The 23,370-nt window shown below is 37.6% G+C and overlaps 1 protein-coding gene across 4 annotated transcripts; it reads left to right on the top strand.

Moving 5' to 3' along the window:
* Window positions 1-511: 511 nt before the first annotated feature.
* dyrk4 (dual-specificity tyrosine-(Y)-phosphorylation regulated kinase 4) lies at window positions 512-22,308 on the top strand. Of its 4 annotated transcripts, none has more exons than XM_007904164.2 (16): window positions 598-679; window positions 3,104-3,206; window positions 9,237-9,311; window positions 9,572-9,718; window positions 9,821-9,871; window positions 10,540-10,684; window positions 11,087-11,250; window positions 11,663-11,799; window positions 12,528-12,668; window positions 16,777-16,915; window positions 17,868-17,949; window positions 18,472-18,644; window positions 18,764-18,824; window positions 19,398-19,527; window positions 20,258-20,436; window positions 21,297-22,308. In XM_007904164.2, the coding sequence occupies exons 1-16, from the start codon at window positions 654-656 to the stop codon at window positions 21,557-21,559; spliced, it is 2,016 nt and encodes a 671-aa protein (XP_007902355.1). In that variant the 5' UTR covers window positions 598-653; the 3' UTR covers window positions 21,560-22,308. The 4 variants fall into 4 exon arrangements, with proteins under 4 accessions (XP_007902356.1, XP_007902355.1, XP_042191477.1 ...); XM_042335543.1 differs by having other exon boundaries at window positions 19,386-19,527; XM_007904165.2 differs by lacking the exon at window positions 9,821-9,871 and having other exon boundaries at window positions 512-679; window positions 19,386-19,527.
* Window positions 22,309-23,370: the final 1,062 nt, after the last annotated feature.

The following is a 23,370-nucleotide window of genomic DNA, read 5'->3' as shown; positions in this document are numbered from 1 at the left end:
CGGCCTCTAACCTGTCCCACCTGACCTGGCAGGTCACTCCACAACCAAACCGCGGACCCTCAGGCCCTCACACCTGCCGACCGAGCGGCTGCGGCCTCCCTCGTTCGCCCCTCACCCCCTCCCGCTCCGCCATCGGCGGCCGTGCCTTCAGCCACTAACCACCACTGCGCTCCCCCCCCACCCCCCCCAAAAAAAAAACAAACCCTGGATCTCTCCCTCCCTCAACAACAACAACAACAAAATGACATTTACAGAGCGCCTTTCACGTGCACGTTGTCGTCGTCGTCGTCCCTCGACGGTTTCCCGCTTCTCCCCTCCTCCCACCCACCTCCGGCCAACGGTTATTTGAGAGCGAGGGCCGCAGGGAAGGGGGCGGGGCGTGGCGGAGGGGTGGAGCGCGTGCCGGCGGGCCGCGCGTCACAATGGCGGACGTCATCGCGCTCCTTTGTGACGCGACCGCGCACTGAAGGTGTCGGGGTGGGGGGGAGGGAAGGGTGAGGTGTTTGGCTCGAGCGCCGTGGAGCAGGTGCTTTCCCCCCTCCCTCCCTCCCTCCCTCTCGCTCTCTCCCGCCCGCCCTCCGGTCCCCCCCCCCGGGTGGTGGCCGCTGCTGCCGCCGCCGTCGCCGTTTTCTCAGCCCCATGAAGCGCAAGAGATGCTGAACCTACCGCGTGACGGCAAGTGAGTAAAACAGTTCACTCACAGTCCAGATGTACAGTACGTCTTTTTTTTTCCCCCCCGACCCCGAAGAAAAAAAAGAAAGGCCACGGCCGGAGGGGCGGCCTCGGTTGGGGGCGAAGAAAGGACCGTTTGTTGAGACCTCACCGGCGACTCCGTCGGTCGGTCGGTCGGTCGGTGGTGACGCGCAGCGCGGCGGTGGCTGCCGACGCACCGCGTCCTCCAAAGAGCCTTAATAATAATAATAATAATAATAATAATGATAATAAAAATCCTCGCATTTGATATAGCGCTTTTCACGTCGGGAGGACGTCCCAAAGCGCTTCACAGAACACACTGTAAAGTGAATTGACTGTATATTTGTGGGCGAACGCGATAGCCAATTGCGCACAGCGATGTCCCACAAACAGTCGTGGATTGAAAATGACCAATTTATTATTGTTTTTGGTTTTGGAGGGATTATTATTAGGCTCTGTGTGGAGTAAGGAAACTTGCCCAAGGTTTCGCCCTCTGCCTGGAATTGAACTCAGGTCTCTCGCTTGCAAAGCGAGTGCTCTGACCACTGAGCTACAGGACTCCCTTCGCCTCATCCCATGTGCCAACGGGTTATTTATTATTGTGTGGATTCATTGCAGTTCGGAGAGAATTAAAACTCACTCTCCCCCCCCACCCCCCCCCCAAAAAAAAGATGGCAGAAGTTATACACCTGACTGTGGGTATATATGTGGAGTCCTGTAGCTCAGTGGTTAGAGCACTCGCTTTGCAAGCGAGAGACCTGAGTTCAATTCCAGGCAGAGGGCGAAACCTCGGGCAAGTTTCCTTACTCCACACAGAGCCTAATAATAATCCCTCCAAAACCAAAAACAATAATAAATTGGTCGTTTTCAATCCCCGACTGTTTGTGGGACATTGCTGTGCCCGATTGGCTGCCGCGTTCGCCCACAAATATACAGTCACTTCACTTTACAGTGTGTTCTGTGAAGCGCTTTGGGACGTCCTCCCGACGTGAAAAGCGCTATATTAAATGCAAGGATTATTATTATATATATATATATAATGACATTCCCTCTGGTGAGATGCAGGAAAGGCGACGCCACTGCTTTGTGATTGCAGATGGACTCCAGTCAGTCTCTCGTGGTCCTTCACAAGTTGGACGCCTGGTGCTATTTTATTATGATTTTCCCACCGCGTGCGGTTAAACGCTTCAACCTGTTATGTTTTGTGCCGCAGTATTTACCAGGAGGGGGTTTTGTTACTCACGTTGTGACCAACTGCCTACTGTACTGCAGTTTGTGCTTCGCAGTGTTTTATCCACAGGTGACAGGAGAGGTAGTTTCTCATATGTTTTGGTTTCGAACCCTCTAAACTGGACACACAAACTGGTTTCGTCCCCTATAAGTTTTTGATGGAGAAGGGAATTGCGGTTCACCGATCGTTTCAGTTAAATTGTACTTTTATTTCGTGCGAGCACAACTTCCACGAAGATCAGAAGATCTGATTTGAAGTCACCTTTTTCATCAAAGCGCAATTAGTTAATGAATGAGAAGCAGTAGGAAAGTTATACTTTAATTGCCCTTTACTTTTCTTTCTTCCCATTATTTGCATGTGTGTTTATATATATATATGTGTATGTACAGTATATACAGCTAATGGGTTTACATTTTCATTCGTCTTAATTTGTGGATCTTTATTTCTGAAACAAAGTAGATTTAAATTAAAGAAATATGCCCCAAATGGCAGCTTCTCTTTGTAGATATAGACATAGCAACCAAGCAGCTCACCAAATCATAGATGGCTGTTTTTGGTTGGTAAATTAACCCCGCAGTAATCAAAGGACACAGATTACTTTCTCTCTCAAAATTTCAGATGCATTGAATGAAGGATATGTGGGTTGGAATTTGTGTAATTGCCTCACAAAACCTGTTTGTCAACTTTCTAGGTATTGTTTTTGTGTGTTGTAAGTTCAGTGGAAAGTAACTGCAGAAACCTTTCAGCATGATTCCTTTAATGCTGGTTCAGGGTTAACTTTCCTTTGTAGTTTTGGAGAACACATTCATGCCATAATATAAATATTTAATACTGAGCCTTGTAGATTTTGTTGGGTGCAACACAAGAACTTTTAAAATTATGTTTTAGTTTCAAAGTTATATTTCATGATTATTGCTTAACTTAAAAGTTACAATTTAAGCCACATTTAAATTTTGTTTCGTGTGCAAGCTCTTGTCAGCAGAAATCTCTTGTTTATTGATTTCACTAATTATGAATCTATTCAATTTCTAATTTCTTCTCATCCAGGATGAGAAGAAATAAAGTAAAAGGGATAATTCAATAGTCATTGTGAAGTATTTCTAAGAGTTTATCTTTGTGTTAAGAACATTTTGTGATAGTTGGAATCAAATAAAATAATGTACTAATGTAAACTTCCAGAAAGTCACTCCGATGCAAGGTGGAAAAACTGAAAAAAGAAAACAATGGCACCCTTCCATTGCTTAGGAAAAGGGGGAAATCTCATCATTCTTCGATTGTTCAGGTAAACAATTCAATTCTGACCTTCTGTATAAGAATTGAGTGAACCTGAGGAATTTGGCTTAATCTTAAGGATTTAAAGTGCCGTCACACAGGATACAGTTCAAGATCCTAGTCCTCACCATCAAAGCTCTCCATGGTCTATCTCCCCCCTACCTCTGTGACCTCCTAACCCCCTACCATCCTGTCTGCTCACTCCGCTTAGCGGGCTTTGGTCTGCTTCACATCCCCCCGCCTTGCCCGCCCCATCATTGGCAGGCGGGCCTTCTGCCACTCTGCCCCCACCCTCTGGAACTTCATCTCGCAGTCCCTCCGCCGCACCCCCTCCCTTGCCTCCTTCAAGATCCATCTCAAGACCCTCCTCTTCGACCGTGCTTTCGATCACCCTGCTTCCACTCCCCTCCTTGCCCTCGACCTTCCGCAATCCCGACCCCTAACTCGGGTCTGGAACTGTGACTGTCCGGCGCCTTGGGACGTCCTCCTGACGTGAAAGATGCTATACACATGTCATTTTGTTGGTTGTTGTTGTTAAAGTGGTATGTAGATCTTAATTAATATTTGTAAGGAACAGGATTATTAATGATGTAATTTTGCTGTGAAAATGTAAAGTAAAAGTTGTAGAGAATTATTGATAGTTGGAAATGAATAATTTATTTAAAGTGGTCAGTTGATATCATAAACCTGAGAATATAACTTAAAAGATTGGGGCATTGTCTCAGTTCCACAACTAAAACAATTATCGAGACTAAATCAACTTTCATAGTACAGAACAATTGACACAATCCTCATTTTGGATAAGCGCACAACTCTGAGCACAACTGGTCATATTGAAAAGTACAAATTAACTAAATTAAAAAAAATCTATTGTTTCATCAGGAGTTATACCTTCACTATGTGTGTCAGCCTGGTTCACTCTTGTCGTCTTTGAGTCAAAATGTTTGTAAATTCAAACCCAACATTAGGATTTTGAACTAGTAGTCATTGGCTGCCATGCTTGCTTAAAAATGTAGACACTATACACTTTACAGTGAATCCTGGGAAGCAGTTTGAGACATTCTCCTGTTGTGAAAGGTGCCATATCAAATGCAAGAATTAGTATTATTGCTGTAGTACCACACTGTGCTCGCCATTTGTTTCTCTCTCTCTCTGAGTTTCTGACTTTCTCTATAACTTTCTGGTTCTAACCCTATATTGCACAAAAGTATAAACATATTTACACTACCAGCAAACCATCCAGTTATATGCATGCACGTGAGATTACTAGTTACTCTCACTGCAGCTAAATAGTGAGTCTGTTCATTTTATTTTGGTGTTAGGACTTTGCAAGTGCAAATTTAGCTGTCTTTTTTGCCTTCTTAAGCATTATTAACTTATTTTCTAATTTATCTCATTGTGTAAATCTTATGTGAAATGCTCTATAGATGCAAGTTGTTGACTTGAGTGGTAGTGGCGTGTTGAAGGTTCTTTTAATTGGATTGGGATACATATCTTAAGACAACAATAGTTTTTTTTTAACAGTTGCTTTTTCCAACAGAAACATTTTAACAATTACGACATACAAGGAAGATATTCCAACTGGTCACGGCTGTAATTGATTTAAAAACAAATGTGGCTGAATGTAGCAGTTGTAGCATTAAATTTATCACAAGTATATTTGTATGTTTTGTGAGTTCAGCTCAGTCTCGGCTGACATTCCATTGCCGTGATGGGGGAGTGCTGCATTGATGCATTGGATACAACATTAAGCTGTGGTCACGTCTGCCGGTTGAGGTGGACGTTCAAGATCACATGACACTACTCCAAAAGAGAAAGGAGTTTCTCCCGGATGACAATCCCAAATACCTGTTCAGTCGATGTTAACTCGGACTGTTTCATAGAGAGGGAAGTCTCTTCTGGTGTTGTAGCTGACAGTCTCCAGATAAAATCGATCATTCCCTTCGTGGCTTTTTTTGGGGTGCTATTATCAACTGTATTTATTTTTTGAAAATCCAAAATTCACGGTTGGCTCAATCAGCACTTCAAAACTTAGTTACTTGACGACCTAGTAGTCATCCAGTTTGGCTTCCCACATGCCAGCTGGCTTGCCATCAGGTTGCCACTGATGTGACGTGGTGATGTTGGTGGTGCTACTTGCACGTTCTCCAGGGAGATAGTGCGCATTCCATTGACTGTATATTTGTGGGCGAACGCGGCAGCCAATTGCGCACACAGCAATGTCCCACAAACAGTCGCAGATCGAAAATGACCAATTTATTATTGTTTTTTTTGGGGGAGCGATTATTCTGAGGCGTATGGAGTAAGGAAACTTGCCCAAGGTTTCCCTCTGCCTGGAATTGAACTCGGGTCTCGCTTGCAAAGCGAGTGCTCTAAACACTACACGTGTTAATACAGAAATTTAGTTGTATCCATACATCAGTTGGCAATGGCATTGTTAAAATATACACAGTGTTGCCATGTTCACTGTGGCGCTTATTATTTTGGTTTAGCAGTCAGAAGAAGATGTTGTATTTAATGCTTTTGGAGAAGTGCAGTATGTTGAACAAAAAGAAAACTCATTATGAGACTTCTGTTCATTTAATCAGCCCAAGTAAGAACCAAGTATGTTTCCTGGAGTGAATTCTTGTAAAGCTTATAACTCCTTTGCCTTATTTAGGCTACATGCCAGATGATATTACAATACTTGCCAATATATTTGCAGTGTATTCTCAATTATAGAAAATGACTGATTAACATCAGGCCATTCACGAATTTCAAGAACTTCTTGGTATATTTTTGAAGCCTTAGGAATTATTGGATTTATATTGGAAGTTGTCATAAATACATTTTAATGTGCCTAAGCTCAAACAAAGTCTGGAAGAAAGGAAATCTCAGATACCATTGACACTTGTGATTATGTAAAACTATCTGCTATATAATAATCCCAGATAATTATAGGGAACTGGTGAGGCTTTGAAATGGTGTGGAGAAATTTCAAGGTCATTTAATCATTACATACAATCTCCAAAGGAAATGTATAGGAGCGTGGAGGAACCAGATGATAATGCATTTGTGTTACCAAAAAAGTCTCCATTTTAAAAAGAACAAAACTATTACAATAATTTATTATTCAGTGAAAAGTGAACATTATGCATGTGTAATATCTGGTTTGATTTCTAATGTAAGAAAACATGTACATGTCATCACCAAATAGTTTGTTCTACAGTCTTGAAATATACTTTATTGTAAATGTGAATTTTAATTTTGAAGTTTGAGCAAAAGAATTTAGTCATTTGTTTCAATATACGGGAGTTAATTTCAAAGTTGTGAATTACCTAAAATAGTGTATTTCTTGTGAAGGATTCACAAAACTGCAGGGTAATCAATGGATAATAGAAAAACTATGGAAAAAATAATCAAAAGCTTACAAACGGTGTTGAGATGATTCCCATTGATAATAAAATACAGAATAAATACTGAATAAAGCATTCATGTAAGTTTAAATTTTTCTCCTGGAATTCTATGATTTTGATTGGGTACAGCAATAGTTTCGTCAATAGCCAGAAGCAATGTGTTTTGATCAGAAATGTTCTGCTATGATGAATTGGATAATATTGGTATTGTGTACAGTGAAGATAGTGTTGATAAATTAATGTATATTAACCCACAAAACATAGTTATTCCACTTTCTAATATATCCTGTGAAGCAATATGGGATGTTCTCCAGTAATAACTTGCATTTATACAGCGCTCTTCACACGGGGTAGCGTCCTGGAGCACTTGACAGTGGCGGAGTCTGACCCTGAGCCAGGGGGAGAGGGAGTGGGGAGGTGACTGTAATTGTCTTAAATTAGGGAAATTATCAACATCTCTAAGAAATTGATGCAGAAGTCAAAAATAAAAATGTAAATCACCATTAGGATTAAAATCAGCGATTATAATTAGGTTAAAAGAGAAAAATTCTTTGATGGCAGGTTTACAGCATGAACCTGAAGCAAGATGGGGGGCAAAGAGGATCGCAAAGGATTATTGTGATTCATGCTTGATAAATAACCACTGGTTACAATTGAGAAGAAACAAGAGAATCCTACCGCAGGTATGCACGTCTACAATAGTTTATTTGTAACTTGTGGCTTTTTTCAGTAGAAGTATAGGCAAATAATTGGTTTTATTATTTTTCATATATAAAGTAAATTGTTCAAATTCTGTTTTGCAATTTACACATTCATTGTTTTGCTACAGCTGTTGGGTTTTGTATCTGAGGATTAACTTTTTTAAAATCATTTTCAGTTAATTTTACACTTTATAACAATAATTGTTGCATTTCTCTGACCATGCCTTCAGTCACTAACCTAACTAAGAGCTCTGGTACATTGTTCTATGTGATGCACACTTGTATTTATTATTAGTATTTCAAGGGTTGTTTTGAGAGGCTGTTATAACCACATTTGCCGAGTTGCAAATTGTTTTATTTTGTCAATTTTCAAGTAATTTATGCAGTAGTATCAAGTAGATATGTGTTCAGTATATGCAAATAAATTAATCTTAAAGATTTATTTTTAAGTAAGAAATGTCTTTATCTTAGGCCACATCACCTGGAATCTTTTTACACTGACAACAACTTGCATTTATATTGCGCCCTTCACACGGGGTAGCGTCTTGGAGAGCTTAATAGTTATAATGCCTGTGATAATGGAGAAATAATAATTGGTTATTGGAAGGAGCATGTTTTGCAGTCATTGATGTTACTGTGCAATGGAAAGAACAAAATAATAGTTTTTCAAATAATAGCAAACAACTGTGCTAGTATCGGTAGGTGTATTGTATTAGCATCAATAAAAAGAAAAAATGAAAATGGTAGAAACCTGAAATATAACCAGAAAAGCCTGCAATACACACATTAAAAAAATGATCTTTTCTCTTTTCAGATGTTGATTGGCAATGCTATGGATTTCTAACATTTCTCTTGAGTTAGCATTATATAAGCAGAATGCCTGGTAATCTTAATGCAGGTCAATTATGATATTGTGTGTGTGTATGTGTGTGTGTGTATATATATACAATATATATTTTAAATTGCACCTGACTTCCATTAGCTAAATTTTCATTTGTATGCCTAATGTTTGAATTCTTTGCCTTGAACAATCTGGGGGAAAAAACCTTGATCAACTTGTCACTCCCCATCCTAATTTTAACTAAAAAAAATTAAAAGTACCTTATCTCACCTCAAAGCAACTGTCTTCTTTTCCAAAGAGCAGCTTCCTTAGCTTTTCCTCATAACTGATATACACCATCTTGCTGTTTTCTGTGTCTGTATACTGTTAAGGGCAATAATATGAAAGAATAGATGACATTCAGTACTCACCATGGGGTTTGACTGATGTTTTGCATGGTCTATGTTTGTCCTATTTGATGCATACTTCCTCCGTTTGTTAGACAAACCAAAGGAAGTGATTTTACCACAAATTGTACTGAAATAGCACAACAGCTTCAAAAATAAACCATTGTTTAGGAAAAATCACACTCATTAATGGTGATGAACAACACGATACAAGCTGTAAAGAGGAGACAATGTTAGTCCATGGTACCAAATAATAATCCATGCATTTGATACACTGGGAGGATGTCTCAAAGCTCTTCACAGGATGTACTGTAAAGTGTAGTGAATGTATTTTTAGCCAAATATTTTTTGGATAGATTAACCAAAGAGCCTTAGTCCTCTCATCATATTAGGGCACAGGGTTACAAGGAGGTACTTTTTAAAAGTGAACTTTATAATCTTGAACTTGTGCTAACTTGTCATATCTGAAATTATTGTTCTGGGTAACTTTTTCTATCCTGATTAGCATCTTAGTATGTTGGGAAAGAAAGGGGAATTTGAGGGGTGGTGACCAAAGGCAGGCATGCTGAAAATGATTGTTTTTAAAAAGGTTTTGCAAGAGAGAGAGAGCCTAGCAAAGGAATACTTACTGTGAATAAATAACTTTTGAATTAGATAAGCATTTGAACCTTCTAAAATTGTATCCTAATATTGTATATTCTGATTATCTCAATTTAGACATCTCAGAATTGTTCAAAACAACTGATCCCTGCAGAAAAAAATCACTTGGGTACCAGCAAAACATACCGAAAGGTAAAAATATAAGTATCCAAGATAGCATGGTATCAATTTATTATTATTATTCAGTCAGACCTCATTATAACAATGAATTGGGTCCATAAAATCATGTTATAATGGGGGCAGGTTTTAATAAAAAGTTTGCCGGTCAGCATTTTTGGATTGGTAGTTGTTGCTGATAATCATTTCATTGCTGGAACATCTTGAGTCACTGGGCAGCCTTCAGTGGACTGAATATGTGATGTCTCACGGGTTTCATATTTCTGTTTTGTTAGAAGCATACCTCCAATATTGGCTCCCTCCCCCAGTTGGAGCCCCCTATCAACCACTCCACGCTTACTGCTCTCAAAGCAAACCAAGACGAACGTATCCTTCCTCAGATAACCAATAAAACCTTGCCATATGGACAGAAAACACACCAGGTAACCAAAATCTATTAACATTTTATGAGGCTGCTTTGTGATACAATGTGCATTTATTACGGTCCCCTTACTTAAAGAGTCATGTCTCGTTGTGCTTTACAGAGACTTTCCCAGATGTTAAGCAGAGACAGTAGGGGGACGAGTAAGATGACCGTACGCACTGTCAGATAAGTTTTAGGCAGCTTTTGAAGGTAGAGGAGGGGTAGACTTCCAGGGTGGGTGCATATAGAGGCTGAAGGCTCAGCCAGCGATGGGTTGGGTGGAGGGGGATGCACAGCAGATCCAAATTTGCCAAGTGGAGCAAAAGTGAAGCTGGTGGTGATCAGAATTGGGGAAGAATGAGGGCATGAAGGAATTCGTAGGTGAGTATGATTATCTTGAAGTTGATCAGAAGCAGCCAGTGGAGCCTGGCGAGGACAGGAGTGGTCAGCATCTGACGTCTATTTTTATCCTTTTGTGAGTGGAAGGCAGAGACTGAAGAGCATTAAGAGTACTTATGATAGTAATGAACACTTTCTTAGCACTTAGCCAGAATAGATGGGGGAGCTTGTTTTATCATAACTTTCAGTCATATTGTTTGCGTAGATAGTGACCATAAATATTTTATTTTTGTTTGGGTTCTTTTATTTGTTATCGTTCATATTCCTGAAAGTAACTAAAAAAAAGTATTGTACCAGTGGAAGCACAGTTTAAATATGTTTTAGAAGTAAATTATTCTTATATGATTAGCACATTGTGTCACGATACCTGATTGAGAATATGATAATTAAAATGTTAAGAAGAGGAAATGAAGTACTGTGACTTATTATTTTTATTTCTAGGATGAAAGGTTTTGCAGCTTTAGTCGACAACAGATAACGAGGTTGGGGTTAATCGAGAATTTTCAAGAAATTATTAGCAAAGCACAGACAAACAAGAATGAGAAAAGAACATTTCAAGGTCTTAATTTGCCTATGACATCTACAGGTATAGTATTAATCAAATCAGATATAGCCAGCAATTAGTGCTTACATAAGACTTCTTTGAGTTGGTGTAAAGATGTCTAATTCTATTTAAGTTTGTCTTTATTAAAGATTTGCTTTATTTATACACGTGCTCGGGTCATATTTGATTCAAAAGTTTCAATTGAAACTCAATGAAGAGCTAATAAAGAATAAGTATTGTTGACTAACTTCCCTGAGGGTTGTATGGAATAAAACATTTCAATGCTTGGTCTTCTATAAACACAAGCTTTTGTTTTTATCTATTTAGAAAAAGATAAGCTGTTGGAAGCATGTAATATTTAAATAACAAATAGTGTATTATGTGATGCAATGAATGTTTTAAACCGGCCTTAAGCATCATACAGTGTTTGTTTGATTTGAATAGAAGCACTGAAGAATTTCAAAAGTGGCCTGGTAAATTATGAATGTGAGGAAATCCAAAATTATCGAGAACTGTGGTTTCTTGGACTGGATGCCGAAAAGATAGATGCTGTTCCTGGTGGACAGCAAAACAGTGGTTATGATGATGTCCACGGTTCTTACATCAAGGTATGTGAAGGCTCATAGGTGTCAGATCCTGAATATTTTGGGCAAGTTTCCTTACTCCACACGCCTAATAATAACCCCTCCAAAACAATAATAAATTGGTCACTTTCAATCCACGACTGTTTGTGGGACATTGCTGTGCGCAATTGGCTGCCGGGTTGCGCCTACAAATAAATAGCCAATTCACTTTACACTCTATTCTGTGAAGCGCTTTAAGACGTCTAGAAAACATGGAAAGCACTATATTAAATGCAAGGATCATTATTAATAACATTAGTTGGTCCATCTAAGCTTTTTTTCAAATTGGCCCATGATGAAGAGAATGCCTTTAAACAAGGGTCCCCGTTTCAAACAGAAACATGTTTCCAAAATAATACAAACCATTTGTTCTGAACCACTCTGAATATTTTTTCAGGTGTTACATGACCATTTATCGTATCGATATGAAGTTCTTGAAGTCATAGGCAAAGGATCCTTTGGGCAAGTGGTAAAATGCTTGGATCATAAAACAAATGAATTGGTGGCTATAAAGATAATACGAAACAAACAAAGGTAAGTTCTCTTAATATTATTTGTAAATCAATTTTAATTGTAAACTACAATATAGAAATACTGCAGTAGAACCTCATAAGGTGGTAGATGGATTCCAAAATGTCAACTCACTTTATAACTGGGCACGATCATGAAGGGTTTCCAGTCAGCACATTGAGCATGCTCAAAGACGTGACCATCCTCCAGGGCATTTGGGTTGCTGATGATATTACTTCCTGCATGCTGTGCACGCACACTTTATGCTGGAAACTTCCTAAACTTAACCAACTGACTCCAGGTCATCAGATCACCGCCAATGTCACTTCGTAAATACCCTTTGCAAGAAAAATGTCGTCAATGACCTGGTACCCTAGAAGTTGGCTGTTATTTTTGTAATGCAGGTTAGACAGCCTGCAGGAAGCTGGGCAGTTCAGGGAAGGAAAACAACATCGGGTTATCTGCTATATAAGTAGGTTCTACTCTGTTGTTTTTAGATTTCCCACCCCAATTTGTTGACTTGAGTGTTTAACTAAGTCATAACAATTGTTACTAATCCATTTGTGCAAATGGAAGGATTTTCATTCCAGCTAATATCTGCTTTAAATTATACCTGAGTGAATTTCACTGGTCAGAAAAATATATTCCCATGACTTTCAATTCATAACAACTCTTGAAGTAAATGCATAAAACCTTGAACAGCCAAAACAGTTGTACTATATGAACTGTCCTATTCTTTTTAAAAAAAATAGATTTCACCACCAAGCTTTGGTGGAGCTGAAGATTTTAGATATTTTACGCAAAAAGGACAAAGATGGCAGCCACAACGTTATTCATATGCTGGAGTATTTTTACTTCCGAAATCATCTGTGCATTTCCTTTGAACTATTAGGGTAAGCTACAGTCACTTTACTTGTCTCCTTGTATCTAATTCTGGTAGTAGCCCAATTTAATTTTAAAGGACAACTTTTGTTCAATATAAAAAGGGAGTTTTTCCTGGTGTCCTGATTGAATACGAGGGAGAAAGGACAGGTGGGGATGTAACCTGATGTTTCAGTTACCGCATAGAGGCTGATTCCCACAGGCCATTACCAATCTACCTAATCATAAGTTCTATTACACTCATTTGATCTCTTGAGGGAACAATCTGCATAAATACTCCAATGGTTATCTTGCAAGACATCCCAATATTCAATCTTCATATTTCCACTATTCAACCAAGTCATGCTGGAGCTGTTCACTACAAACATTTCTTCCCTTAAACTCCCCACTCTTAGGCCATAGCAGCAAAGATTTTGTCTTTTTCTGTGTTCTGTCAATAACTGCCCCTATAACCCATGTGAAGGTGCTATATAAATGCAGATTATTGTTTGATTAACTTATAGAATGTAACCCAGGAATGAAATGCTATTAAGCTGCAAATAATCATAATAAAACAGCCAAAAATATAGTTCAATGGTGTCTGAAAACTGGTTTGTTCAAATTCAATTATAGGTGACGGGTTTAGTTCCAGACTGAATATGGTATAGTTTCAACTAGAGTAAATAATCTAAAGCTGGACTCTGGAACTATAGTTTATACAACAGGTTTCATACCAGTATGATTGTTGTGGTACAGTGTAACCAAAGGGTCTGCAACTTTTAATTTGTATCAGATTTTTGGTATTCTTTCAGTTTTGAAAGTAAAATTAATGTTTTACTTTGACAAATAAAAAGTCTGTTTCTGGAACTTTGAAATATTGTCTTTCACTTCATTCACAAAGTTTGCACACAGGTTCATTATATGTACAGAAATAATGTCTTAAATTGATAACTACTGGTGGGGTGGGGGGTGATTTGATAAAATAATTGTCAATAAGACTGTGATTGGATATATGTCAACCCTCCAATCTTCTGGGGTTCACTTATGTGTAGAAGCTCCTTGCACAAGAAGTTTGAAATTAAGATAATTGCTTTACATCTCATCTTAAGATCTCTAGAGTTATTTTAGATCTACATTTTTAACAACTGAAAAGGCTCTAACCTCTCAGCGACTTCTCAGTATAGTTCATAACTGATTCCATTTGAACTGGCATTGACTATAATAATCTTGTTTATGTTGCCCCCAACTGATCATTATGAATTTTATGTTTTTTGTAAACCATCCACGTATGGGACACAATTCATCAGAAGGGAAAATATCAGTGCTCTAATGTTTCCTTCCCTGTGATGTAAGCACAAGATATACAATGTAAAGAGTCTCACTGGACCTTAAACTGAGACAGCCTCACGATCATATGACTCAGAAACAAAATAAACGTGGTATTTTAGATGTTGCAGCTAATAGGTTTGACATTCTAGTGTGTTTTCTTTAAATTAACTGGTTGGTAGCAAGTCTGCGTTTGTGAAAGCTAATTTTCTACAAAAATGTATATCAAAATCTAGCACAAATTAAATATGACATAGCATTCTTACCACATAATCAGATTGAAATTATACAATGCTAACCTATCATTTATTTTATATTTTATATATGTATGCATGATTAATAATTCAGTTTATTTTCTTACAAGGATTTAGTAATAATCCTTGCATTTGATATAGTGCATTATGTCTTTCAGACATCTCAAAGTGCTTCACAAAATATACTGTAAAGTGAATTAACTGTTTTAGTACCAGAATTATGACCGATAGTTTCTGAGTTGATTGTTGCACAGTAGTATTTATAATGCACTCCTCTGCCTGATGTCTGCCCTTAAAAAGACAGACAATGTTGGAAATGCTCAGCAGAATGTTTGAAAGAGGATAGGTTCAACTACCTCAAGATATATGACTTTTGGCATTGAGCCACTTGATAAACAAATGCTAAAAAGAAGGAAATTATAATAGCAAATGTGAGAACGTGCACTCTGTTGCATTTGCTGACTAATAATAATGAACAGGACGATCCCTGGAGCCCAGTGAAGGCCAGAGCGTTCATCAGACTATGGGAACTTGGAATGACACTGGAATGAAAATAATTACACACCAGCTGTTTCAAACTTTGCAGCACACGGCCTCTTTGCAGCAACAACTCCATAACCTGTTCTGTTTGAACACTCCTGACTACTGAAACAAAATGGATTTTGAGTCGGTGTGAATTCACAAAAATAACCACTGTATTTGCAATTTAATACACATCAACTATTACTGTAAATAATTTACAAAACTTTTAAATGTTCACTTAAATATATCTTCCAATCTCTCTGGTGGGAATCTTGTTTTTCAGCTTTTTTGTTCATTTTTCAGGTGACATTCCTCAAAGTCCAGTGACTGCATTTCTATCTTAACTGTCTCTTTCTCTTCTCCCCCGTACCCCATAAATTATGAAGAGTAGCTCTTGAACGCCTTCCATGACAGTGCAACTATATGGACATGGCCAGTGATCAGCATCAGATTGCCCCTGTTTGTTCTATATACCAAATCTCTAGGAATGTAGATTAAGTAAAAAAAATGTAGTTAATACTTAACTACTTTAATATAAAATGTTATGTAAATCAGTTACACCCCTATAGCTTTGTCTAGAACACTTCATGCCTTCTGATGTTCTGTCATGCTAACGTTAACCAGGATAGCAACATAGATACAAACCTGACGATCGCATAAACGAGTCTCATTCACACAAGGGTCGCAAACTTTTTAATTTTTTCCCCAAATAATAAAAAATTATATCATTTATATTATTGTTTTGTAAGTTACTACTTTTGCAAAAAGAAACTTTTTTAAACAAAAATGTTGGATTGCTTTTACACATAATGTAATTCATTTGGAGACGAGAACAAAGTACAGTAGTATGAGCTCAGGGACTTGACCCTATTGCTGGATAACGTGCAATGTCAAGCTGACCGTCACGGTGAGATGACGCAGACCACAGGAGTGGTTGTTTTCAGATATGTGGAAAGGTTGTTAATAAAACAATGATACATTTTTCTAAGGTTATGGAACCAGAAGGTTTTGCCCAGCAGTTATCTGGAAGGTTTGTTGCAGTGAGTGAGTTAGTGACTATGATATCCAATGCTCTGCACACCAAAAGGGTGGAACGAAGAGTGGATTATGAGAATATTTCTAGGTGACTATTTTTAATGATCTTCTAACAATAACTATAACACATGAATAACGCTACAGAATGGGTTAACTTAAGAATAATATCGACCAAAGAATCCTAATAATAACAATCCTTGTTTTGATATAATCCTTGTTTTATCATGTCTTTGAGACGTCTCAAAGCGCTTCACAGAATATACTGTAAAGTGAATTGACTGTGTATTTAGTGGGCAAATGAGGGAGCCAATTCCATGCAGCAGTGTCCCACAAACAATCGTGGATTGAAGTGACCAATTTATTATTATCCAAATTTGGTACAAATGGTAGTATGGCGTTATCAGCAAGCCCTGATCGCTTTAGATTCATGATTGTTGATAAAGGTAATAAAATGTGTTAGGATATTACACATTTTCCAGCATGGAGTTGTCTCTTTAATATGGTGAATAAACTCAATGAGATGTTTCACATAATTGAGACACTTGCTCAACAACATACAGGTAGGTTTCGCCATGTGTGCAAAGTTTCCTATTTTTTGGTCAGACAGGTATGGAAACATCACCATATTTAAGATTATCCAAACTAGACTGAGTTCCACATATGTAAGCCACCTATACGTGGATATTTCCCTGTGACTGAAATAGAATGCACACTCTCTTCCTGGAGGGACGAATTCTGTTTACCCAATCCCAGAGAGGAGAAGGTGAAGGTTGGGGGAGAGCGTGTATCACCCAGCTGACTAAAAATAATTAGTGCTCTACTTATGATATTTAATATACATTGATAGATTGGTCAAAATACATCCAATTTCACTGAAATATCACTTCATTATTTTAACAGTGCCTACACCAGAGGACAAAGTGGTGTTAGATTTTTAATAGTTGCAATCGTTCAACTGATTTGAGGAATGTAAAATGATAACTGAATTGCAATCTTTTCACAGATTAACCCTGTATGAATTAATCAAGAAGAACAACTTCCAAGGTTTCAACTTATCGCTTGTTCGTCGTTTTGCATTTGCTTTACTAAAGTGTTTACAGATGCTCTCCAGGGAGAAAATTATTCACTGTGACCTGAAACCAGTGAGTAACATAATACATGGTGTAATCCTAATAGATTTAAATATGGTAGGAAAATAGGAAGCTTATAGTTATACTTGTGTGACTTGGAGAGGTGGCAGAGCTGCACGTAACCCTTTTCTGGGATAAGTCATGAGTAATTTCTCAAATGTACATTAAATAATTTGCAATTAGGATGTTTGCGTACAAATGCAAATTCTGCAACAAACACAGACACACACCATAATTTACAGAAACGTTGTGAAGGGCTTGGAAACATTCGTGATGTTATGGATAATGTGTCAAGTGCAAGGATAATTGTTAGGATTATAATTATTTGTACTTATTGTATTGCATCTTTGATAGTGCCACAGTAAGACTCTTTAGTTATATACAGTATGTGATTGTGCAAGGCTGCCATCCAGTGGCAACAAAACAAAAGTAGATTTGACGTCTGTTACAATTTCATTTCATTTCAATCTCTCAGTAATCCATTTCAGAATATTTCTTGATGAATTTGAATTCACGTAATCACAATCATTTTTTCAGCAAGAACCCTCATGCATTGAATATAGTTACAGTCAATGTTGGGATGGATAGCTGTTACCAAGACTGACCAAAATGAGAAGTAAATTCGTTATGCATTATATATTACAAAATATTTTTTAAAAAAGCATGATTTAAATATGTAATAATGGATGTTTTTTTTCTATGTATAAAACAAGAAGCACACTTTACATGGTTATTTGTATTAGATTGTATAAATTACTAGTTAAAGGAGGAGTCTTGACTCTAGTCCAGAGGCAGCATTGATGGAGGTCGAGAAGCAGATCGCTTCTTTGTTTTCTGAGGTGATCAGTGTATATAGTCTGGAGGAAAGTAGAAAGATTTCATACTGGAAAAATTAATATATTAAACTTTTGCCTAACGCTAATTTAACTACTCTTTTAAAGCTGTTATTCTGTTACTTTGTTAGGAGAACATATTGCTATGCTCTAAAGGACAAGGAACAATAAAAGTAATTGACTTTGGATCAAGCTGCTTTGATTATCAAAAAGGTTTGTACAAATAGGAATTTAAAAAAATCTAAATTCCAAGACATTATTTAACACAAAAATAAGCATTAATCAAGCAAATGATTTACTGAATTGCAATCACTTTAAATATTGCTAAAACAAATAATTTTATTGCATTTTCAGAATTTATTTAGTATGTGTAAATTCTTTTCTAGTACTCTAACATGATAAAATGCCAGTAGTATAATCTTAATAATTATAAAAGTGTTTTTATCAACCATTGCATGCTATTTATTAATCAATAGCACTCCATCAGCATAAGAAACTACAGACCTTAAATGGGTTGAGACTTTATACTGGTCCAATATTGTAGCTGAGTTGGGATGGAGGGCAGAATGGAAGATACGTCACAGATAAGTTCACAATTATGATTGTAATTTAGAAGATGGATAATTAGAACATGGATTATTGAGGTTCCATTATATTGCGTTAATCTGTTAGCAAGCTAAAACTTTTAATTTTCATTCAATTATTCTATTTTAGTTTTTAATTTTTTTAAAATAGTTTACACATACATTCAGAGCAGATTCTACCGCTCACCTGAAGTAATTCTGGGTCATCAATATACCATGGCAATTGATATGTGGAGCTTTGGCTGTATTCTGGCTGAGCTCCTCACTGGCTGTCCCCTCTTTCCTGGGGAAAATGAAGTAGAACAGCTGGCTTGTATAATGGAGGTAAGGAACATTTTAATGTTTTCATTATTAATTGTCCTCAAAATAAATACAATGTTGTAATGCAATAAACTTTCAGATTAATTTATTATAATTTATTAGGGTTTTATTTCATTTTTAAGATATTTGGGGTTCCATCAGATGCCTTCATTCAAGCTGGACAAAGAAGGCGATTGTTTTTTGGTAGGAAGTACAGTGAATTACAATAATGAGGTTTATCGTGTTCAGATTACTGGTGATCTTTTAATTGCAGGCTCAAATATGTGATGTTTTTGATTGGCACAAAGTAACCCTAATAATTTGTAATGTGCAATAATAAGACATACTCATCCTGAAAGAAAAGTTTGTCAAGCAAACTAGTACTGGCAAAATATCTGTGTTTTTAAATCTCTTTAAACATTGATTTTACTATTAAAGGCATTAACTTGGATGCATTCAGGCCTCTGTATCATCAGAAGTGTCATATTTTGGATGAAATATGTGGAGATGTTGTCTACCTGTGAATATCAAAGATCCCATGACACTAATCGGGAAGAAAAGGAAGTTTCTTCTGCTGTTTCTTCCAGATTAAATTAGCCATGTCTTTATGTGGGATCTTCCATTACAGTGAATTCTGTGAAGGGCTTTGTGAGACACGTTCTTGACATGAAAGGCGGTACACCAAATGCAAGGATTATTATCAATATTGTTGTAAGAATTGTCTTATGTTTTCAAACCCTCATTTTTAGTTTAAGATTACAGTAGTTTTTTTTGAAGATTCTAAGGGACACCCTAAAACCATCACAAACAGTAAAGGAAGGAAGAGGCGCCCAAATTCCAAGAAGCTTGCCAACATACTCAGAACCAATGATCTCCTTTTTATAGATTTCCTGAAAGGTTGTTTCACGTAAGTTCTAACTTTAATTCATACAACAGTAGAATATCAACAGTGATTTTTATTATATATTTGCCACTAACCTCTGAAACAAATACATTATGCATCATGGAATCTGAACATTTCGATGTCCACAGGAAAGCAACATTATAGTTGATCCAAAAATATGATTAATTTTGTACTTGTTTGAAACTGATATCGAGTTTTAAAGTTTAGGAAGTCTTAACTTTGAGTTGACAGCAAAAAAAAACATAATTTGACACAGGTAGGCATTTGATTTAAATATGCTCTTCAGGAAACATGGTTGATGAGATGTTGACATAAGAACGCAATGCCGAGCTCAGTTGTCCAAGCCTTACCTAGAGATGTAAAAGTTCCAAGTCTCTGCTTAGGTTCCAGTGCAGTGCTGGGAGAGTGCTACATTGTTGGAAGTGCTGCACTATGGATCAGATCATTACACCGAGGTCTGTATACTTGTTCAGGTGGATGTTAAAAATCCCATGACATATTTGAAATGGGACTTTGTCCCAGTTTCCTGCGTAATAATCCGTCAGCTAAAATCGATCGTTCATTTTATGGCCATTTCGGGACATTACTGTCTGCAAATTGACTGCACAGTTTCTACACTTTGCAAAATTTCCCTGTGAAGGGCTTTGAGATGTTTCAACATTATAGTTGCTATAGCAAATTCAAGGATTATTATTCAAAGTTTTTGTTTTAGCTTTCTACATCTGTTTACAAGGTGGGATCCTGAAAAGCGTATGACTCCAGATGAGGCTGTGCAACATGAATGGATTAAGGAGACCAGGAGACTGAAATTTCATCTAAAAAGTTGTTGCCCAAAGAATGGAATAGAAATTGTTCCTACAACTCAAGATAACTGCAATTACATATCCAAAAAGTCCCAACCTCTTAAGACAGGTAGAAACAACCTTCATTTTTGTAGCACCTTATGATATCAAATAAACTCCTTTCACTAGGAGTTCTCCAGTACTGCTCTGTACACACAGTCTTCTGAAACTGGATACATGGGTGCTATTAACTGAGTCAAAAATAATTTTGAAAAAAGACAGCAGCTCCACTGATGGCCTATTGGGTAAAGGCATGACAGGTTTAGCTTGAAGCAATACAGACTGGAGTTCCCAGGTTCAGTTCCCAGGCTCTCCCTGTGAGTTAGCTGATCCTTGGTGGGGCAGCACTTGGAACAATACCAATTGTCTGCGGAGGGAATGTCAAGGCTCCTGATCAATGTTCTTTGATCCTCGCTGGAAAGTTTGTGTCTATTGATTGAGAACAGGGTAAGACTCTGTAGCAATACCTTCCATTACTGAATAGACTCACTGTCTAGGCTCACACATTAAATATGGCTAATCAGTTGATCTAGAATTAATACTTCCCAGCAAAAGGTTTAGATATTTGATGTACAAATATAAGCATTTCATTTTTTGATATACAAATGTGAAACATTAACAGTCGTGCATAATGAATACAATTATGTTAAAGTTGTTATATTTAGTGCGCCAAAAATAAGACTTTAAATGTATGAGTTGATGTAAGAATAATTCTTAGACTGGCTAATGGTTCAAGTCATGAAATCAGTAGATGTGGAGGTATATTTGTATTCACAATACAATATTCCAATCATGAAACTGAACTTCAACAACAATTTGTGGATCAGTGATTAATTATTTGCCTTAAAACATATTTTGATGGCATTAAAATAATTAAAAATTCAACTATAGATTCTAATAAGTTTTTTTGCATGATGTGTTTTGCCACAGAAAAAATCCATCATGACAAAGGTGATGTACTGAAGCATCATTGCAACGAAATTGAAGAAACTGTAACATTAGCCGAACGCTTGAGGCCTCTGGGGGCTTCTGCAGAAGGAGATACAACGGAAGATATAAAACACAAAAGTGAGAAGCCACCTGAAGAAAAATCAGAAGACACATCATTACAAAGTCAAAAAAAACATGCACAAGTCAGTTCTGAAGAAATCAAGTCACAGGACCAGATACAATCTCCTCCAACTACCTTGTAGGTCGTGTTAATAATCACAATTTTAATAACCTGGTATTTCATTGAAGGAAACTACAATTTAGAAAGTCACTTGATTGTGATGAAGATTGTCATTAAGCTTTCATGCATGCTTCTTATAAAATCTGCAATATTTTACAATGAATTTGGAAAACTACCTCATCCCCTCGAATATAAACTTATGATATATTAACTCTGCTCAACACAAAAATGTTGCTGGTCCATTCAGTGCTCATTTTTGTGGAAGAATCAAAATGATTTTTATAATTCTTCTGTGTGATCAACCAATGGTGTACTTATTGAGTAAAAGCCTATCTCTTATACAAACATTATTTGTTTTAGAATGATGCATTATTGTGTGACTTTAATGCTTTAATCTTTATCCCAGATGTTATTTTGTAAATTATACTTCAACTTTCATGGACTATCAAATCTTTTTTTTCCTTTTTGTAAATCTAATTTTGATATAGTTTCCGTCAACAATTTCAACCTGGCAGAAACACAGTGAGGCAGTAATTAATCTATAGTCCTGTATTCAATTACTGTGTTCTAAACTGTTGACTTTAATTAGTAAATGGTTTTGTGAATAGTTATGCCTTGAAATGTTCAATCACGATAAAAATCAAGATTAATATTGTAGCTTTAATGTAGTTATGTTGCAAATTTCTTTGGGCAGAAAAGTCTGTTTAAACGTTAGTGAACTGAATATATAAGCTACTTCAAATCTGACAATAAATTTTACTCTCAAGCAAAGTCAAGGGCCCACCTTTGGTGCTTTGACCATGTGTTGGGGATTTTTTCTTCCATTTGTTTTGTCACAGGCCTTTCCAACACAACTATTTGACAAGAATCACATAACATCTGTCACATTACTTCAAATTTAAATGCATCATCTTGGCCACCATTGTCACCCTTCCAACTAATATGTTTTCTCACATAAGTCTCAAAATCAGTTCGTGACATGAAAAGCTATCTACCCATTCAGGAGTTGGAAGAGTGTAATTTTGGATGAACAAATTATTTCAATCTCACCTAAAGTGCATGACCTTGAAGTGAAGTCAATCACATTTTCCACACCTGACTGAAAATTAACTAAAGACATGATCAATGTTGTCAGTAGGTTTTCACAAACTTAAATAGTCTTTCATACACCACCCTAAATGCCTAAAAAAAAGCACAATTTGAAATGTAGTAACTGTTCGTGCAGCAAGCACAGCAGGCAATCAGCGTTAGCAACATCTTAGAAAACAACAACTTGGATTTATACAGCGCCCTCCACGCTGGACGGCGTCTCAGAGCGCTTCACAGTAATGGATCCCGGGGCCGAGCCGGGGGGAGGGGGAGGAAGGTGACCAAAGGCGCGGCCGAAAAGGAAGGTCTTCAGCCGAGACCTGAAAATAGAAAGAGGGTGTGAGGCGAAGGGTGTGAGGAAGGGAGTTCCAGAGCCTCGGGGCGTAGTGGCTGAAGGCACGGCCGTCGAAAGTGGAGCGGAGGACTCGGGGGACGAGGAGGAGGCCAGACCCGGAGGATCGAAGGCAACTGTTGTGAGGAGAGAGGAGGTCAGAGAAGTAGGGGGTTGCAGAGGAGTGGAGGGATTTGAAGACAAGGGTGAGGATCTTGAAGTCGATCCTCTCTGGGACAGGCAGCCAGTGCCGTCTGGCAAGGACTGGGGTAATCGGGGAGAGGAGTTTGGTGCGGGTGAGAATGCGGGCGGCAGAGTTTTGAATAATCTGGATTTTGTGGATGGCAGTGGAGGGCGTTAGAATAGTCCAGCTGAGAGGTGACAAAGGCATGGACCAGGGTTTCAGCGGCTTT

This window comes from Callorhinchus milii, unplaced genomic scaffold, assembly GCF_018977255.1.
Source record: "Callorhinchus milii isolate IMCB2004 unplaced genomic scaffold, IMCB_Cmil_1.0 Scaffold5, whole genome shotgun sequence".
NCBI lineage: Eukaryota > Metazoa > Chordata > Chondrichthyes > Chimaeriformes > Callorhinchidae > Callorhinchus > Callorhinchus milii.
The sequence above is the reverse complement of the archived record's forward strand: the minus strand, read 5'-3'. Positions and strand labels throughout refer to the sequence as shown.